The sequence below is a fragment of the Enhydra lutris genome, unplaced genomic scaffold (genome assembly GCF_002288905.1).
Source record: "Enhydra lutris kenyoni isolate GAN:26980312 unplaced genomic scaffold, ASM228890v2 scaffoldscaffold30, whole genome shotgun sequence".
In the NCBI taxonomy this organism is placed as follows: domain Eukaryota; kingdom Metazoa; phylum Chordata; class Mammalia; order Carnivora; family Mustelidae; genus Enhydra; species Enhydra lutris.
Genome location: NW_019154114.1, coordinates 10,481,216 through 10,502,455, shown reverse-complemented (window position 1 = coordinate 10,502,455; position 21,240 = coordinate 10,481,216). Strand labels below are relative to the sequence as shown.

General features: G+C 45.2%; 1 protein-coding gene across 3 annotated transcripts in view; it reads left to right on the top strand.

Moving 5' to 3' along the window:
- Positions 1-3,328, top strand: part of LOC111152988 (ring finger and WD repeat domain 3) — a 45,223-nt gene extending 41,895 nt beyond the window's left edge. For all 3 annotated transcript variants that reach the window (XM_022511780.1, XM_022511781.1, XM_022511779.1), the window contains one exon: positions 1,334-3,328. In XM_022511780.1, coding sequence (XP_022367488.1) covers positions 1,334-1,477 — 144 coding nt within the window. In that variant the 3' untranslated portion in view covers positions 1,478-3,328. The remainder of the gene's footprint in view (positions 1-1,333) is intronic.
- Positions 3,329-21,240: the final 17,912 nt, after the last annotated feature.

The following is a 21,240-nucleotide window of genomic DNA, read 5'->3' as shown; positions in this document are numbered from 1 at the left end:
GGGTCCTGGGATCAAGCCATACATCGGGCTCCCTGCTCAGTGGGGAGTCTGCTTCTCCCTCTCCCCCTGCTTGTGCTCTCTCTCTTTCGAATGAATAAATAAAATGTTTTAAAAGAAATAGATAGATAGAATAATTGATTCAAGCAACAGTTTCATGAATTCAGGGTGAAACCAACAAATGAATGGTTGATGGGGAATTGTACAATGGAGGGTCAGTCTGTCATGATCTGGACGCATTGATTAACCTTAACATTGCTTTAAGTGGGTTTACAAGAACTAATTTGCCTCTTAATGTAAGACAATATGAAGCACATGGCACCTTCAGTGAGACGCCCTTGAACCTAAATCTAATGAAGCTTTGAAGTGTGGCTGACCAGTAGGGTTGCACCAGCCACACAAGCAGTTGAAACGTGATTAGTGTGAGTGAAGAACTTAATTTTTAAGTTTTTATTTAATTTTAATTTAAATAGCCTTATGTGGCTAGTGGTCACCATATTAGGTGGCACCACTATAGAGTAAGGGTAAAATGACATGAAGTAAGAAGAAAAAAATCAAAATAGAATTAGTAAAGCAGATACGGTAAAAAGTTGATAATCTGGGTGATTGGCAGTTCGTTGTACTACCCTACTTCTTACTACTAAAAATATTTTCATGATAAAAAGTTTGTGAAGAGGAAAGGAAAGCACTGGTTAGAAGATTTCATGAAGGCAGAGTCAGGGACTTTTTTGTCTTACTGAGTCTTCTGTCCCTTGATGGAAGGGGCTGAATACCGGCTTGGTTTTCAGGTTCACTCACAGGAAGACTAATTGCTTATGAAGGTAGCAGAGGCCACACCTAAACTATGTTGTGTTTAGTCACAAACCTAACTTTGTGAAGGTTAGGGACAGTCTGTTTTGCTCCCCAGGCAGTGCCCTCTCTGCAGCTCTTTCAAACTTGTCCAGTGCCTTAAGGAGGGCGCTTGTGATGAGCACCTGGTGTTGTACGGAACTGTTGAATCACTTTATTGAATACCAGAAGCTAATATAACAGTGTATGTTAACTAACTGGAGTTTAAATAAAAACTTAACAAAAGGGTGCCTTGTGGCTCAGGCAGTTAAGCGTCTGCCTTCAGCTCAGGTCATGATCCCAGGGTCCTGGGATCAAGCCCCACATCAGGCTCCTTCTGAGCAGTGAGCCTGCTTCTCCCTCTCATACTCCCTCTCTATTCCCCCCCCCAATAAATAAATAAATAAAATCTTTTTTTAAAAACCCCACAAAGTTGTCTGATGATCAAGCAAGCAGGTCCCCCAGCTGAACTGAATGACTCCTAACCCTCCTCTCTGTCCTTCTGTAGCTATGGGATGCTGGCAGTGGCTCATTGCTGCAGGAACTGCCAGCTGATCAGCCTGTCTTGGACATCTGCCCATTTGAGGTGAACCACAACAGCTACTTGGCTACCTTAACCGAGAAGATGGTCCACGTCTATAGGTGGGAGTGACTGTGTCTGGAAATTGGCAGGCCTGCTGCTTGTTTACATTAAATGTTTGCTGGCAGCCCTGAGCAAGGTCCCTGCTTACTGTCTGTGGCCTAGAACTTCTGGGATCGTGATTCCTTTGGGTTGATGTGACTGGACAACTCTGGGTCACTGAAACACTACAGACTGTATTTGCAGTGTCCATCAAAAGAGTAAGTGACTGGTACTCCCATCTACGTTATTCATGTCTTGGGTTAAAATTCTTCAGGAATCTGTTGAGAAACTCTATTTCTGATCAGACATTCTTCTGGACCTCAGAGAATATTCTCCAAGCAGTCATTTAGGATAAGAGTGTACACCAAGCATTTTCTGAAGGATGTGACCCCACCTAAGCGGTCTTGTCACTTGAGCTCTGTGACTTGGGGACAAATGTTTCTATCCCAGAAGGGCCTACCTGTCTTCACGTCTCGTGGATGCAGTAGAGTCTTAAGTCGAACACAAGAGGGCACTGTACAACTGCTGAAGGATTTGATCTACTTCTGACCTTGAGTGTTGACAGCCTCTCAGTAGCTCAGTCTCATCCCCACAGAAATGTCTGGTAGAACGCATCTGGTCTGCTTTGTGGCAGCACCAGAACATTCCAGGTGCTGGGATATTGACAAGCCCAGCGAATGAGGCGGCTGATGAGCTGCTGGCCCCTTCCTAACGCTGAGCGTGTTAAGTTCACATTGTGGGAGCCAAGGATGGAGACCAGTTTGAGCAGTGGGCAAGCCTCGTTTTTTTTCTAGCTAGCATGGGATTTCAGGCTTGGTTGTATATAAGCCAGTGCTCTGAAAACCACTCCTTTTCCCTCACACTAGGAAAAGACACATACTTGAGTCTCCTGGTAAGATCCAGACCAAAGGGCCAACTGAGAGAGGCTTACAAAAGAGAAGTTCCTCAGACCACTGGTGAAAACAGAAAATGGCTTGTCTTTTTCATTTTGAAAACATTCCTATCTGAATAAAGCCAAGCTCTCAGAGTGGGGGGCTTTTCTTGGGCGTGTTTAGAGTTCCCAGGAAAAGCCTTCCTCACGTGAAACTGGTGGTTGGCTTCAACTTCCCCTGATAGGCCTCCCTTCCTAACCTTTAAAAAAAGTTGTTAGAAAAACAGTTACTCTCAGGAAGGTAATAGTGGTTGGAGACCTGTGTGGATTGCAGGGAGAAGCCCACCAGCTTTCGCTCCGGCTGTGGATTGTCCAGCATGGCGAGCTCTCTTCTCTCCAGTAGAGGGTTCGGTTCGTGCCTGCTCTGCCTAAGGCTGTGCTGCTGAACCACAGCCCACGACAGAATGTGCCTCGGGCCTCGGTGGCCCGGACTCTGTTCTTAGAAACAGAATGGCCAGCAGTGTGACTTTCTGACATTAAGTGTTCTGGAAATGTTATTATTTTTATTTTAAAACAGTTCTGGCCTGACAAGTCCTGAGCTGTTTCCAGCATTTCTCACCAGCAAGGGGTTATTGCAGTAGATTTCCCCAGTGTTCCAAGTTCTAGTTGTGCCTTTTAAAGAGTGGCCTCCTTCTATTTTAGTACATCTTACAAAAAAGCCAGTTTCCAGAGCCTGGGAAAGAGCCCCTTTTTCTCAGAGGAGATACTCCTTTCACTTTGTCGATGATTCAGAAGGACTGCCTGGGTCTAGAGCATCAGCGGCAGCAAGGGATTCGAACTGAAAAGCAGAACACCTGGTTTCAGCAGATTCCCAGAGAGGATACAGTTGGGCAGGCCCTGGCTGCCTTTGTCTTTGGCAGGGACAAACCTGGAGCAGGGTTAGGATTTGACTAGGGCTGGAAGTATACTCAGCTGATGCTGATTGCACACACACACACACACACACACACACACACACACACACACACCCACACCCACCCACACACACACACCCACACCCACCCACCCACCCACCCACCCACCCCCGCCCCACCTCCCTGCTCCCGGCCAAGCATAGAAACCAAGGGACTTATTACCACGGAGATTGGGTGATTCTCAGATCTTGCCAGTTCTTGCATTCCTCCAGTAAATTTGAATGCTTCAGAAACAAATTTGTAACTTCAACTGGTTGCTCCCAAGGAAAAGACTTTGCCCCCCTCCCCCCAGCCACCCTTCCCCAGCACCCCTCAGCATGGAGGAGATTTTCTCTGTGGGACCCAGGCTCCAGGCTCTTGTCAGCACCAGGCTCTGCCCCTGCATGTCCCCTCACTCCTGTCTCTAAGGTATTTCTCCCATTTGAGGGCTTGGAGTTAAGCAGACTCAAAATATCTTGTTGATGTATATATCCTTGTACCTGCTTTGACAAACAGGGCAGTGGGATCTCTGTTCACGTTCTTTGTTTTAATGTTTGTGTTAATATTAATATGAAAATAAAGCGTTGGCCATGTGTACCAGCTCCCGGTGTCTTTTGTTTCTTTGACTGCCGGAGGCAAGAGCATGTCTGCCTCTTGGGAAAGTGGTTCATTCTCAGCCTGGTGGATCTCTATATTTCATGCAGTACTGGGTCTGAATTACACTGCATGGGCTCTGGATCTCAAGTAAACATTTAAATAGATGAGGGATTTAACCGGCAATTCTGTTCTACTGTTGCTTAAAGGGAAGCTGTGTGTTTGCTTCATAAGAGCTTGCCTACACTGGTTATTTGTTCGCGCTCAGATCCAAAGGGCCTAATCTCGGAAACTACAATTCCCAGACTCCCTTTGCCCACTGGCTTCCTTGGTATTTTCTTTGAATCCAGAAAACCATAATGTGGGAGTAAGGGAGTGGAAGAGAAGACTTATCCTTTTATTTCTCTTAATCTTTGGCAGCCCTGGGACAGCCAACAGCAGCCCTTGGCAAGCATGGACTCAGGGTTCCTGCTCAGCACAGTTCTGGCCTCTTGCCTCAGTGTCTTTGTTCTGTTTAGTTCAGGAATTTCTGTTGCCATAAATCATGGTTCTGGGATTAGATTGGAAAGGCTGAAAATGTTTTCTAGCTGAACAGCAAAGGGATTTTACTAGATCCCAGGAGGACCGGATCCCTAGGTAGAAGCTTGCTGTTGTCATGGAGCCTGGTGCTCCAACAGTAGATGACAGAGGTCCTGGGTGGAAGGAACCTCCATATTACTAAGAAACTCAACGCCATTTTTTTTTCTCTTCCACAGTACTCATTTCCCGTCTCCACTTGGCTGTCAAGTGAAATTCTGGAAGCAGACATTTGTGTGTCCTTGTCTTTTGATGAGTCAGCTTCACTGTGTTGGTAACAATTGCTTCTATTTATCCCTTTAGAGTTTACAAAGTCCCTTCCTGATCTATTGCTTAATTTTTATTATTTTTTTAAAAGATTTTTTTTTAAGATTTTATTTATTTATTTGACAGAGAGAGATCACAAGTAGGCAGAGGCAGGCAGAGAGAGAGGAGGAAGCAGGCTCCCTGCTGAGCAGAGAGCCCGATGCGGGGCTCGATCCCAGGACCCTGGGATCATGACCTGAGCCGAAGGCAGAGGCCCTAACCCACTGAGCCACCCAGGCGCCCCTAAAAGATTTTGTTTATTCATTTGACAGAGATCACAAGTAGGCAGAGAAGCAGGCGGTGGGGAGGGGGGAGCAGGCTCCCTGCTGAGCAGAGAGCCTGATGCGGGGCTCGATTCCAGGACCCTGGGATCATGACCTGAGCCGAAGGCAGAGGGTTTAACCCACTGAGCCACCCAGGCACCCCTATTGCTTAATTTTTAAACAATGTTATGGAATAAGTATTGTTATACCAATTTACAGGGAAAGAAACAGCGGTCCTTTTAAAGGAAAGTGACATTAGACAGCATTTCATTTAATTTTTATTTTAAAATACATATTTTTAAAAAAATATCCTCATATTTACATCCTATACTTTCCATTACTGACTGCTAAACAGTTGGGATACAGGTAGAAACTCATTTTCACTCCTGACGTCTCCATTTCCAGAACAGCCTAGGCTGATTCCGCACAACTTATTTCTCCTACGTTTAAAATGAAAATAAAGCAGACAGTTGTGAATATTATCGTGATACTTTTACACCCTGGTGGATATGAGGCTGGGAACACCACTGCCCAGTGTAAGAACCCACATCACATGGCTAGAACCGCTCTGCTCCGCGCTCAGGACAGGTCAACTGAAGAGGGAAAGGAAGTGTGGAGCTGCTCTTTCTGCTCTAGAAAGCCGGGTTCAGGGCTGGCTGAATCAGGAGCCTGCTGTGGAGATGGGATGTGAGGAGGGATGCCATGAACCCTCGTTTGCCCCTGAAAAGTAACAACTTTATCCAAATACGGCTACACTTAGCAGAAGGGCTCACCGGGAAGCTAGACATGGGCCGAAAGTAACAATATCTGGATTTGGTTCAAAGGAAATGTTATCCGGTGAGAGGAAAACAAAGTTCAGAACTTCACTTAACAGATGATTGGATAAAAAGACCTGGAGGTTCTGTTACATAAGCTCAGCTCTGTGTGTGACCTGCCAACAGTCAGATGGACTGTGGGTTAATGAAAGTGGGGGCTTGGTAGACCACTGGAATGAAGGAGGGAATATATGCCTCTGGGTAAATACCCTGCCATCTGCTTAAAATAACCACCACTAGGGGGAAAAATAAAACAAAATAAAATGCCACCACCAGGTTAAAGCAGTCCTTCCAGAAAAGTCTGGTAAATTCCTAGGGCTTGAGCTATAGTTGGGGGGGATGTTGGTGCAGCTCAGTTGTTTCTCTAAAACATGGTGTCGAAAATTAGTTGTTAAGAGGTCCCTGGTTCATATCCGTGTGTCCCATGCCCCCTCAAAAAGACCAAAAAAAAAAAAAAAAAAAAAAAGTTAAATTAGCCAGCAGCAGATAGAAAGGATTGAAGGCCTAACCTAAGAAAGGGTGTTGAGGTCAGGAGAGGAGAAACCATTCTGGCAGCTTAAGCCCTTTGAGGTGCTGACACCTGACTTGTACCCCAGAGGAAGCTCTAGAATTGGCCCTGACATCAGGCCCCCTCATGAGGATGGTAACCTGGCCGTTGAGACAGTGACAGTCCTGTACTAGGCAGACAATACGCCCTTTCCCTCAGCTCACCTGAGTTACTTGCAACCTGAGCCAGGGAAAGGAAACCTACATTATCAGATGCTAACATTCATGTCTCTCATTAAGATCCCCACTGTCCCCAAAAAAGGCATGAAATTCCTTAACAGTAAGGGACCACATTTTGTGCAACGTGGCAAGTTGCAAGGGAAGTGGGCCATCCCAACTCTAGAATGCTGGGCTCCTCTCTGGGTCTTAAGATTTTCGGCCTAGATAATCACTGATGTTTCTGTGACAGACGTGTTCAGGGCCTTTGGCTGCATAATTTGGGGGTGCCTGGAAGCGTGTTAGTACATTTATCATCCCCTCAGTCCTAATGGTGTGGTACACCATTTACATGAAAGGAACGCTCAGACAAGTTACAGAATTTGCCCAGGTGTGGTGGCCTTGAAAATGAGCCCCTCAGAACTTGCAACGATGGGAAGCATATCTGACTGCTACTGCGGGTCCAGCTGCTAAGCCCTAAAATCCATTAGTGCCGCCACAGCAGGAGCCCTCCTTCCCGAGGCTTGCTCTAGCCAGTGACTGACGACAGCAGGGATACTGAGGCAGGCCCATTTCTAGGGGAGGCTCAACTCCTGACAGGCAACAGGCAACTTTAGCTTGAGGAGTCTGCATGGCCTTAGCCAAACCTTTTTTTTTTTTAAAGCTTCATTGGGAAGCCTGGATGGCTCAGTCGGTTGGGCTGCTGCCTTGGGCTCAGGTCATGATCCCGGCATCCTGGAATAGAGTCCTGCATCAGGCTCTTTGCTCAGCGGGGAGCCTGCTTCTCTCTCCGACTCTGCCTGCTTGTGCATTCTCTCTCTCTCTCTCTCTTTCTCTCTTTCTCTCTCTCTCTCTCTCTGACAAATAAATAAAATCTTTAAGATTCATTTATTTGAGAGTGGGCACGTGTGCATGAAAAAGAGAGAGCGTGCACGCGCAAGCACAAGAGAGAATGCAAGTTCGAATTGGGGGCAAAGGGAGAGGGAAAGAGAGAAGCAGAGTCCCCACTGAGTGTAGAGCCTACATTGGGCTCCATCCCATGACCCTGAGACCATGAACTGAGCCAAAATCAAGAGTCAGATGCTTAACTGACCGAGTCACCCAGGTGCCACGTTAGCCAAACCTCGAGAGCTAAGTGCAGTTTAAGTTCCATCTAAGTTGTTTCCGCCCATCCATCCGTCCTGACCTCTCTCTTTCACACAGGACCAGACCTGTGTTGTGTTTAATGGCTCTTTGACTCACCCAGTTTTTCCCACAAGTGTCGCCCCTAATAAATTATTGGCATGACTAATTCCCCTTCCTTTTTGGCCAATTTTTTAAAAATATTTTATTTATTTATTTGACAGGCAGAGATCACGAGTAGACAGAGAGGCAGGCAGAGAGAGAGGAGGAAGCAGGCTCCCCGTGGAGCAGAGAGCCCGATGCGGGGCTCGATCCCAGGACCCTGAGATCATGACCCGAGCGAAGGCAGAGGCTTTAACCCACTGAGCCACCCAGGCGCCCCTGGCCAATTTTTTTATTGTGGTAAAGTGCACACTTATTTATTTAAACTCTGCACCCAACATGGAGCTTGAACTCACAACCCCGAGATCAAGAGTTGCGTGCTCTTCTGACTGTGCCAGCCAGGCGTCCCACCCTCTTAGACATTTTTAAGTACAGCTCTACGTATTAAGTTCATATTGTTGTACATCTGTGTCCGTAATTTTTCATCTTGTAAAACCAAAACTCTAAACCCATTAAATAATAATAACACCTCATTCTTCCCTCCTCCCAGCCCCTGGCAGCCACCATTCTACTTTCTGTCTCTTGTGTATTTGGTCTAAGTACCTCATACAAGTGGAATCATAAAATATTTGTCTTTTTGTGAGTGGCTTATTTCACTGAGTACAGTTTCCTCAAGGTTCACACACGTGGTAGAATATGTCAGAATTTCCTTTTTAAGACTGAATGATACTCTATTGTTGGAGTAGACCACCTTTTGCTTATCCATTCTTCTGTCAGTGGATGCTTGGGCTGCTTCCATATTTAAGCTATCGGGAGTAATGTTGCTATGAACATGTGTGTACAGATACCTCTCTGAGACCCTGCTTTCGGGTTTTTTTCACCCAGAAGTGGATTGCCGTAATTCTGTTTTTAATTTTTTGAGGAACTGCCGTACTCTTTTTCCATACCTGTTGTTCCGCTTTGCATTTCCACCACCAGTGCCCAAGGGTTTTGATTTCTCCACATCCTCTCCCACCTTTTTTTGTTATTTTCTGGGTTTTTTAAAGTTTATTTTTTGTTTAAGTAATCTTTCCATCCCAGTATGGGGCTTAAGCCACAACCCTGAGATCAAGAGAAGCATGCTTTTCCAACTGAGTCAGCCAGGCTCCCCTATTTTCTGGGTTTTTTTTTTTTTTTTTTTGGTATGATAACCATCCTGCTGGGTGTGAGGTGGTATCTCATTGTAGTTTTGATTTGCATGTCCCTTATTATTAATTTTGACCATTTCTTAGATAACATTGGGCACATTTTCATATGCTTATTGACTCTTAGTGTATCTTGTTTGGAGAAATGTTTATTCATACCCTTTGCCCATTTAAAAAATTGGATTATTTGGGTTTTTTTGTTGATGGTCAATTCCCTTTTATTGTCTGCTTCCCAGCAAACCTAGACTAATAGAAGTAGTTCTGGGAGTGTCCCAGAAAACAGGTAGTAAGATGGGTATGATGGGACCCCAGAATAATAAAAACTGGGTCACCATACTTATCTGCCAGAAGCCAGGAGACCGTAATTATCATTATTTCCAGGAAGACTGAAGAGGCAACCAAGGGGCTAATCAGCAGGGAGTTGCAGAGAGGGTTAATAAAAGTTAACATCCTTAGGGGCAAAATAGACTCAGCCAGCAAAGGTGATTTTTAACATCCATTTTGAACATCCAAACAAACAAAAAAACCCAGAAGAATGGAGGAGCAGGAGGCTAAGGGTGGCCGTCCCCAGTAATTCATGCTCCCATGCTCAGTTTCTAGACCTGAGCCAATTTTCAGATCCAGAACCCATCGATGAGTAAGGGGCTAGAAGCCTAGGAACAGAGACCCTGCAACACCATGACAGATAATATACCCCTGCAATGATTCCCTCTGTCTTTCCCTCAAAGATCCATGGCCATCTACTTGGGTGACCATTCACTGACAAAAGGAAAATAGCCAAACATGTTGAGGACTGTTGGACACTTGGTCTGAGTTGACACTGGCACTCAAGAGACCGAAAGCATTGTCAGCCCTCTGGCCTCTGGGGGTCAGTAATAAGTGGAGTCCTGGCTAAGGTACGGCTCGTGGATATGTGGGCATGGCCCACACTGGATATGTGGGCATATCCGGTGATCATTTTCCCAGTCCCCAAATATATAAATGGAAATGAGTAATACCACATTGTGTTTCTGGCCTGTGCAGTAAGAATTGTGACAGGAGGGGCCCCTGGGTGGCTCAGATGGTTAAGCATCTGCCTTTGGCTCAGGTCATGATCCCAGGGTCCTGATATTGAGCCCCGTGAGCCCTGAGCTCCTTGCTCGGCGGGAAGCCTGCTTCTCCCTCTGCCTCAGCCTGCCATTCCCCTTGCTTGTGGTCGCTCTCTCTCTCTGTCTCTGTCAAATAAATGGATAAGATCTTAAAAAAAAAAAAAGAATTTTAACAGTAAAAGCTAAATGTGAACCTTGGAAACTGCTCTTATCACTCGCCAATGTCTTATTGGGGGATGGAGGATGGTGGCAATTAGTGCCACCATTAAAGACCAGAAGGATCCAAGTGTGACCCTGGAAGAGGCAGTGTGAAAGATATTCCCAAGGAGAGTAGCTTCAAACTGTGCCCTTGGCTTTCCACTTTGTATGGAAGGGACAGGTGGTCTAAGGTGAGACAATATACAGGTTCCTGGGCAGGGTTCAGTGGCCTGGTGGATGTGGATGACTTATATGGAAGAAGGCATAACACGTAACTGTTACCAGCTGACAATGCCCACCAGAAAGCCTCCACCGTGGAAGCGGCACTGAACAATCAACCAGGCAAAATGACTTGGTCAGTTCACATCAGGCGGTCTTCAGCGCCTGCAGACTGGATAGGCGGGCACATGAACAGAGCGGCCACGGTGACAGAGATGGAGGCAACATATGGACCCAAAGTCCATATGGAAGAATGGACTCCCACTTACCAAAGCTGCCTCTGAATGTCCACCATATCAGGAATAGAGACCAACACTGGGTCTCTGAGAGGCTCTATTTCTAGAGGAGATCAAGCAGCTTTGTGCTGTTAAGTCAGCTACAATGTGCTCCCTCCTTCCGAAAAGGCCAGCAATTCTTCCTTACAGGGCTAGATACCTATTCTGGGTTTGTATTTGCCTTTCTTGCTCTTAGCTTCAGCCAGCAGAATGCCTGATTGAAGCACAGACTGCCACATGGCGTAACATCTCACACAGAGGACCCACTTTACAGTGAATGGATTGCAGAAGTGAGCCATGACCATGGGACTCCACCATCCGGAAGCAGCCAGCTAATGGAATACTGGTAATGACCTTCTAAAGGCACAGCTGAAGCACTAGCTGAGAAGAAACAAAGAATAGGGTGCCATTCTTCAGGATGCAGTATTAAATAAGAGACATCTATATGGTACTGTAACCCCAATAGAGGGAATACATGGGGAAACAGGAGTGACCCCCACTTACCATCACTCAATGACTTGGGTAATTCTGTGCTTCCTATCCCAACAACTCTGGGCTCCATGTGGTTGAAGTTCCTGTGTCCCTACAGGGGGTACACCTTGCCAGAGGACACAGCAAGGGTCCTCCTGAACTACAAGTTATGACTGTTACTTCAGGACCTTGTGCTCAGGAACACAGGCGAGAAGAGGAATCACCATACTGGCAGTGGAAACTAACCCTGATCAACAGGAGGAAGTTGGGGAGGAAGGAAATACCCAAGTGGTTCAGTTGGGTGCCTTCTGGTTCCCCTTTGACCCTCTGTAACTATAAGCACACATGTGCAACAATACTACACCAGACTGGCAAGGGTATGAAGACCAAGTTCAGACACCACCACTACCACCAACAACCACCACCACCCAGAAATGAAGGGTTGGGTCACATTACCAGGTAATCTACCAAGACTTCAGAGATGCTAGCTGAGGGCAAAAGAAATTCAGAATGGAGGAAGAAGAGGGCGAATACTAGTTGCAGCCCTGAGATCATTTGCAAAGATAGATGTTAGCATATCCCACAAATCTCCCTCATTGGAGTTTTTTCCTCCAAGAGAGAGATCCTTTGAAACTATAGAGTAGCTATTCACCAAAAACAGAGAGGAATTAATGTCTGGGACCCAGAGTGTGAAATATGGTGGTCATGAAAATTTGCCTCTCAGGTCTCCGACTGTGGGAGTGCAAGTGACCAGTTTTCCCAGTTGCTGTGCTCGGAAATCCACTGTGTTCACTCTGAAACCACATTCCCCAAGGGTTACTCCCAGCCAATGACTGTATGGCAGAGAGGCTAAAGCGGACTCATTCCCGAGAAGCTTTCATCCTAGTAAGTCTCTTCCGTGGCTAATCCTGTACAGAGAATGTTGGTTTTTTGGTTTTTTTTTTTTTTAAGTTTTATTTGTTTAAGTAATCTCAATGTCCAATGTGGGGTTTAGAACTCACGATCCCAAGATCAAGAATCACATGTTCTTCCAACTGAGCCAGTCGGGCATCCCTGGAGATTGCCTCTCCTAGAACCCAGAATAACCCAGCAGTAGGCAAATACATTAGGAATAGTAGGAATAGATTAGGAATAGTAGGAATAGAAACCCAGACAGCCTAGTTCAGCTCTCTTAACCCATAGTTCTATCCCTAAGGCACGAAATAGGAGGTGTTCAGACATAATAATTGCTGCATAAACGAATGAATATAAAAGTGATATGTGGACAAGGGGTTAATTTTCCCAGGAAGGCTTTAAAAACATTGAGACTTTTGAGATGAGCATTGAGGGATAAGAAAAAAAAAAGTCTTAGGATGAAAGTGTTAGAACTTCACGGGTCAATGTTCCTTCTATTTGATCTTGAAATCTTGGATACTGGCAGAGGTCAGGAAGTTGCCTGGGGAGAGGGAGACCACCTGTGCCGTCTTACACGACAGCAGCTGTTGCCAGAGACCCGCGGGAATCAGTGCCGGCTTAGTTGTTGGGAACAGCGTATTCCTGGATACCATAATTAGAAATGTTTGAAAACTACTCCAGGTGATTCAGCTGCACAGTCAAGTTTGGGAAAGTATTCCCGAACTCTGGAAGCTGCCATAGTCCTTAAATCAGAGTAAGAAGGGGCAGGGGGCCTGCTCTGCCCAGTCACCTCCTTTCACCTTGCTTGCCCAAACAGTGGGTGAGATTGTCACTGGAGAGCTTCCTGGAGGTAGGGACCTTTCAGCCATTCAGCAATGGGAGAAGCAGCTTGTCCATGTCAGTAAGTCTTCACGGATCGCCCTCTGTGTGCTCAACACCATGCTCAGTACTTTGCAGATAGTTGTGAGGGGATTAAGGCTCCACCTTTCATAACTCTTACTTGGGGATTAAATAATAGCCCCACAGAAAACCCTCCAAGAGCCTCCCATGGTACTTAAATTTAACTGGACTTAAACTTCACGCAATTGTTTTCTGTGTACCCAATGTGTTCTTTATTACTTTATTCCCACCCTTTCAGTCTTCTTTTGGAAGACTTTTTATTCCAGTGGGGTTTTTTGTTTGTTTCTTCTATTAGCTTTACACATACCCATTCTTGTGTTCTTCTAGTGTTCACCCTAGACTCTCGGGCCTAGAGAGTACAGTTCGCGTCCTTGATTATATACTATGGGAGTCATATAGTTCACTGTTACATCTGGTATGAATCCCTCAATTATTGTGCTTAAAGCAACAGTAATTGTCCACATACTGACTCTGTCAGCACTTTTTATTCCTTCCTGAACTCTTTATTGCTTCCGTTGGGTCATTTTCCCTCAGCCTCTAGTAGGGCGGGTCTGTCTGGCAATGAGTTATCTGTCTCAGCTTCAGCTTGCCTGAAAATGTCTTTAAACTTTTAAAAAATGGGTCCAATTGTATTTAGCATTAGCTTTTATTGGGGTAAAATACACATAACATGAAATTCACTACTTTAACTGTTTTTCAGCGTACCATTCAGTGGGTTTTTTTTGTTGTTGTTGTTGTTTTTTTTTGTTTTTTTTTTAGTATATCCACAATGTCATGCAACCATCACCACTATCTGATTCCCAAAAGAAACTCCGTACTTTTCGGGGTGCCTGAGTGACTCGGTGGGTTAAGGCCTCTGCCTTCAGCTCAGGTCATGATTCCCAGGGTCCTGGGATCAAGCCCCGCATTGGGCTCTCTGCTCCGCAAGGAGCCTGCTTCCCCCTCTCTCTCTGCCTGCCTCTCTGCCTACTTGTGACCTCTGTCTGTCAAATAAATAAATAAAATCTTAAAAAAAAAAGAAAGAAAGAAACTCCGTACTTTTCTTTTTTTTTTTTTTTTTTAAGATTTTATTTATTTATTCGTCAGAGAGAGAGAGGGAGAGAGAGTGAGCACAGGCAGACAGAATGGCAGGCAGAGGCAGAGGGAGAAGCAGGCTCCCTGACAAGCAAGGAGCCCGATATGGGACTCGATCCCAGGACGCTGGGATCATGACCTGAGCCGAAGGCAGCTGCTTAACCAACTGAGCCACCCAGGCGTCCCACGTACTTTTCAATTCTCTTCCCTCATCTCCTGGAAACCATTAATCTACTTTTAGTCTCTCTGGATTTGCCTATTCTGGGTATTTCATATAAATGCAATCACACAGGTGCACCTGGCTTCCATAGTTTCTACTGAAAAGTCAGATATTAGTGTGCCTTTGAAGATAATATGTCTTTGTCTGCTTTTAAGATTTTATCTTTCTTTTTGATTTTCAGCAGTTTCATGGTGATGTAGTACTCTTTGTGTTTATCCACTAAGGGTTCCTGGAACTTCTTGAATCTCTAGGTTGGTATCTTTCATCAGCTGGGGGAAATTCAAAGCATGTCTCTTCAATATTGAGCTGCACTGTTGTCTTTCTCCTCTCCCTTTGGGGTTCTAGTTATATATATGTTAGAACTTTTGACTATGGCCCACGTATATCTTAATGCTCTGTTCTTTTTTGAAATCTTCTTTCTTTCTGTGCTTGCTTTTGGATATTTTCCTTTTTTCTAATTTTATTTTATCTATTTATTTTTAAGGATTTTATTTGGGATGTCTGGGTGGCTCAGTTGCTTAAGTGTCTGCCTTCGGCTCAGGTCATGATCTTAGAGCGCTGGGATCAAGTCCCACATTGTGCTTGTGCGCTCACACACACATGCTCGTGCGCGTTCTCTCTCTGACAAGTAAATAAGTAAAATCTTTTAAAAATACATTTTTATTTATCTATTTAGAGAGATTGAGCAAGCAGGGGTAGCAGCAGAGGGACAGGGAGAGAGAGAAAGAACCCCAAGAAGTCTCCCTACCAAGCATGGAGCCCAATGGAGGGCTCAATCCCACAACTACAAGATCAGCCCCTGGGCCCAAATCAAGAGCCAGGATGCCCAGTTGACTGAGTCACCCAGGCACCTCCCCCCTTTGTATATTTTCTGTTCATCTGTTTCCCTTCAATAATTCTGTCTGCTGCCATACCCAGTGCCATAGATTGAATGCTTGTGTCCCCGCCCCCTGCCAAATTGATGTTGAAATCCTAACCCCATAGTTTCTACTGAAAAGTCAGATATTAGTGTTATTGCTCCTTTGAAAATAATGTCTTTGTTTCTAAGATTTTTTTCTTTCTCTTTGATTTTCGTGAGGGTGGAGCTCACATGAATGGGAATAGTGTCCTTCTAGAAGAGACCTCAGAGAGCTCCCTAATGCCTTTATACCCTGTGAGGTTATAGCAAGAAGATGGGGCTGTCTATGAACCAGGAAGTGGAAGTCACCAGATAGGGAATCTGCCAGCATCTGGCAGTCCATCATGGACTTCCCAGCCTCCAGAACTGTGAGAAATAAATTTGTATTGTTTTAAGACACCGAGTCTATGATATTCTGCTATAGCACCCAAACAGACTAAGACATCCAATCTGCTATTAAAGTCATTGAATTAATTTTAGGGGTGCCTGGGTGGCTCAGCTGGTTAAGTGTTTGCCTTGGGCTCAGGTCATGATCCTTTGGTCCCAGGATCAAGCTTCAAGTTGAGTTCCCTGCTCTGCAGGAGAGTCTGCTTCTCTTTCTTCCTCTGACCCTCCCCCAATTGTGTGGGCTCTCTCTCTCTCTCAAATAAATAAATAAAATCTTCAAAAAAATCATCTAATGAATTTTAATTCAGTTCTAGAATGTCCATTTTGTTATTTGTGAAGAATCCAATTTTCTGTTGAAACACTCTATTTTTCTTTTTTTTTTTTTTTAAAGATTTTATTTATTTATTTGACAGACAGAGACCACAAGTAGGCAGAGAGGCAGGCAGAGAGAGAGGAGGAAGCAGGCTCCCCGCAGAGCGGAGAGCCCGATGCGGGGCTCGATCCCAGGACCCTGGGATCATGACCTGAGCCAAAGGCAGAGGCTTTAACCCACTGAGCCACCCAGGCACCCCAGAAACACTCTATTTTTCACCTATTTTTTAAAGTTTTGTTTTGTTTTGTTTTTAAGATTACTACACCCAGTTTGGGGCTCAAACTTATAACCCTGAGATCAAGAGTCACACATTCCACTGACGGAGCACACGAAGTGCCCTAATTCTATCTTTTCTTTTTCTTTTTTTTCTCTTTTTAAAGATTTTATTTATTTGACAGAGACACAGTGAGAGAGGGAACACAAGCAGGGGCAGTGAGAGAGGGAGAAGCAGGCTTCCTGCTGAGCAGGGAGCCCAATGCTGAGCTTGATCCCAGGACCCCAGAATCACGACCTGAGCTGAAGGCAGACGCCCAACGACTGAGCCACCCAGGCGCCCTATTATCTTTTATTTTCTATAACATACTAGTCACCGCTCTCTTAAAGTCCATATCTGATTAAGTCCAATATTGGAATCATAGAGAGTTTGTTTTTGTTGACTTTTTTTTTCTACCTTTTTTTTTTTTTTTTAAAGTAGGCTTCATACCCAATATGGGGCTTAAACTCACAACCCTGAGATCAAGAGTCGCATGCTCTACCAGCTGAGCCAGCCAGGGACCCTGACTTTTTTGTTTCTTTTGGTTTGGGTTATTTAGTTCAGTTTTGTTTTGGTTTTAGCATGCTTCATAATTTTTTGTCCAATCCTGGGACATGCAAATTAAAAATTGTAGAGGCTCTCCATGATGTTACCTCTCTTCAGAAAGATGGTGTTTTCTTCCTGTAGACAGAGTACAGTGGGTCATGTGACCCCACTGAGGTGTGTTTAGGCTTTATTAGGGTTGGACTCTTGTAGTTTTGCTTTTACCCTCACTCCTCATGTGGTGTCCTTTCTCCTGGGGTGTGGCTTCTGTGCCTAGAGGGTAACCCTTCTGAGGCCTCAGTTTAAAGCCTGGGGTGTTGACCAAGACCTCTATACCTCAGCAGGGTGTAAGCTCTAACTTCTAATTCCCTAGCACGCATGAGGCTGCTGGGAACTCTCGATTTATCACTCTCTCAGCTCTCGTTTTCTTCTGGGTTTGTGGAGCCCAGCTTAGGAAACAGCCAGAGACTTGGAGAAATGTAGTCACAGATTTTTGGCTCTTTCTCTGCAGTTCTCTTCTCTCCAGTCTTTTTACCCTTAAGTCCCAACCATCTGGGAGGCTCTGAATTCCTACCTGTGTATTTTCGGCCCAATGAGATTGCTGCCTTCGGCATAGACTCAATTCTTTTGAGCTACAATTTAGAAAGTACAACTCAGAAAAAAATCTGGGCTGTGTAATTAATTCCTTTTTCTCAAAGATTGTTGCCCTTCATTTCCTGATTGCATTGGTTACTCTCTAATTCCTTTCAAAGATATCTTATGTAATTTTGTCTAGCTTTTATGTCTTTCTTTCAATGGAAATACAAACTCTTTGTTTGGAGTCAGAATTCTCCCCCAGTTACATGGATATATAGGGCCTAAAGGGCCCTCGATGATCTGTCCCCGACCAATTCTCTGATTCCTTTTTCTGTTCTCTTCTTTCTTCATTCTAATTCAGCCATATAGGCCTTTATTTTGCATGCTTATTCCCACATCAGGGTCTCGAACTTGTTAATCTCCGCTTTTGGAACATTTTTGCTATGGTCTGTTTGTGTCCACCCCTATATTTATATTTTGAAATCCTCACAGCCAGTGTGAGTGTATGAGGAGATAGCCTTTTGGAGGCACTTAGGTCATGAGAGGATCGGATGAGTGTTTCTATAAAGAACCCTATAGAGCTCTCTAGCCCCTTCCCCCGTAAGAGAACACAGCAAGAAGTTGGAAATCTGCAATCCGAAAGAGGCTTCACCAAAACCTGGCCATGCTAGCACTGTGATCTTGGACTTCTTCTTCTTTTTTTTTTTTTTAAGATTTTATTTATTTCTTTGACAGAGAGAGATCACAAGTAGGCAGAGAGGCAGGCAGAGAAAGAGGGGGAAGCAGGCTCCCTGCTGAGCAGAGAGCCCGATGTGGGGCTCAATCCCAGGACGCTGGGATCATGACCTGAGCTGAACGCAGAGGCTTAATCCACTGAGCCACCCAGGCGCCCCTGATCTTGGACTTCTAACCTCTAGAACTCTGAGAAACAAATGTCTTTTGTTTATAAGCCCCCCAAGTCTGTGGTATTTTGTTATACCAGCCTGAACAGGCTAAGACAGCTTCAGATCCAGATTTTTTTTTCATGGCTGGTAACTTCATTCTGATTGGCTCTTCATTCAATTATCACTCAGAAAGCCTCTCCCCAGCTGCCTTTATATAAAAGCCTCTCCCCCCCCAAAAAGCCCCTCCCTACTCCAGTCACTCCCTATATCTTTTATTTTCTTCATAGCACTTTGTATGGTCTGAAATGATTTTACTCTTTGTTTACTGTCTTATTGTTTATCATGCATATAAGCTGGTTTTTGAGCAATGCCTGGCATTAAAAAAAAAAAACAACAAACCTCAACAGGTATCTATTGAGTGAATCAAGGAAGTCAGGATCAAAAAACAAAAGGAACAATAAAGGGTAAAATGAAATCGTAGTTTGCGATAGAGATAGTCTTTTTTTTTTTTTTTAAGATTTTATTTATTTGGCCGGGGCTCCCGGGTGGCTCAGCCGGTTGGGCATCTGTGTTTGGCTCTGGTCATGGTCTCGGGGTCCTGGGATGGAGCCCCACGTCCGGCTCCCTGCTCAGTGGGGAGCCTGCTTCTCCCTCTGCCCCTTACCCCACTCATTCTCTCTCTCTGTCTCTCTCTCAAACAAATAAAATCTTTTTTTTTTTTTTAAAGATTTTGTTTATTTGAGAGAAGCCGTGTGAGCTGGGGGAGGAGCAGAGGGGGAAGGAGAGGGACAAGCATAACCTGCACTGAGTGCAGAGCCCATCCAGAGGGGGCCCCCCACCGCCCTGAGATCCTGCCCTGAGCTGAAACCAAGATTCAGTTGCTTAACTGACTGAGCCCCCAGATGCCCCAGAGAGAGTCTATTTTATACTGAAAAGTCACTGAAGTTGGGAGAACCAAGATAGGTCAACCGTCTTCCTGCTGGCTTAGGCGTTTGTACCTTATATAAAGTCTAGACTTGCCTGACACAGCCTGAACTGGCAAGTTTCCCAGATTTCTCTGGGTCTCTTGCTTCCTGGTCATTGTGATTTTAAGATAGGCACATATACTCCTCCCTATCTCCAGAGGCAATCTGTGGCTGGGTCTAGTGTTTCCTCAGTGCAGGCTGAGAGATAGGCAACTGCTGGCTTCTCTTAACAGACTGTCAATTTCTAGCCTTAAACTAGTTTATTTAAACCTTTTTTAAAAAGTTTTATTTAGGGGCTCCTGGGTGGCTCAGTGGGTTAAAGCCTCTGCCTTCGGCTCTGGTCATGATCCCAGGGTCCTGGGATCGAGCCCCACATCGGGCTCTCTGCTCAGCGGGGAGCCTGCTTCCCCTCTCTCTCTGCCTGCCTCTCTGCCTACTTGTGATCTCTGTCTGTCAAATAAATAAATAAACTCTAAAAAAAAAAAAAACAAAAAAAAAAACCCATCCTTTAAAAAAAAATTTTTATTTATTTAAGTAATCTCTGCATGCAATGTGGGGCTCGAACTCATGACCCTGAGATCAAGAGATGCATGCTCTTCCCACCAAACAGCCAGGCCCTCTTAGCCTTAAACTAGTTTATTTTTTTTTAAGATTCTATTTGTTTATCTTAGAGAGAGAGAGCGAGATCACGAGAGATAGAGAGAGAGAGAGAGAGAGGACAGGGGAGGAGCAGAGGGAGAGGGAGATAATCTCCAGCACACTTCCTGCTGAGCGCGGAGCCCGATCCCAGGACCCTGAGATAGTGACCTGAGCCAAAGCCAAAAGCCGGCGGCTCAACCAACTGAGCCACCCAGGCACGCCCTTAAACTACTTTAAAATAATCTCCCACTTGTTGTCTGGGCACATGCAGACTTATTACTGAAAATTAATGGCTCCTAGTGACTTTTCAAGAACTTCTGGTGATGTCTCCAGCCTGCTGACTGACAACTTCCCTATCCCACGTATCTGTTAACGAACATGGACGTTTATCTGGTCTATCCTAGGCTGCCTTAGTCAATGCTAAAGTTTCACAGCAGCCTCAGGACCATTTTATGGCAGTAGCGGGGTGGGGAGAGTGTTGGCAGAGATGCCAACATACCTTCATGCCCAGAGATAGAGACCTGCTGTCAGCCATAGTGAGGGGTTTGTACCCTCAAAATATTCTTGGTCTCAGGGGTTCCTTACGTGGTCTCTGAGTCCCCACCTAACTTCTTTTTTTTTTTTTTTAAAGATTTATTTATTTTAGGGGAGCCTGGGTGTTTCAGTCAGTTAAGCATCTGCCTTCGGCTCAGGTCATGATCCAGCCCAGCCTCTGGCTCCCTTCTGAGCGAGAGATCTGCTTTTTCTGCTTTGCCCTCTCTCTCAGCCCCTCTCCCCCATTTGTGGTCTCTGTCTCTCTCTTAAATAAGTAAATAAAATCTTTTTTTTTAAGATTTTATTTATTATTTGACAGACAGAGATCACAAGTAGGCAGAGAGGCAGGCAGAGAGAGAGAGGAGGAAGCAGGCTCCCCGCTGAGCAGAGAGCCCGATGTGGGGTTCGATCCCAGGACCCTGGGATCATGACCCGAGCCAAAGGCAGAGGCTTTAACCCACTGAGCCACCCAGGCACCCCCGTAAATAAAATCTTAAAGAAAAAAACCCATGATTGACCTTAGCCTGTCAGAGTGTGCAAGTGAGGGGAGGGGCAGAAGGAGAGACTCTTCAGACTCCTGGCTGAGCACCAACCTGAGGTGGGGCTTGATCTCACAACCCATGAGATCATTCATGACCTGAGATGAAATCAATGAGTCTGACACTTAACCTACTGAGCCACCCAGCACCCTGACCCCCCACCCAGGACTTCTTAGACTCTAGTTATGTCTGATCTTCACTGCCCAAGTTGCATTTTTGAACATGGATCACCAGTTGGGATCCTGTACCCCTAGCTGTCCTCATTCCTCAAAATGCTGTATTGATAGAGTGGAATAAAACTGCACCAGGGCAGTGGGAAGCCCCACAGATCCTAGTACCAGACTGGTCGAGTTTACTCTGGGCAGGTCTTTTAAC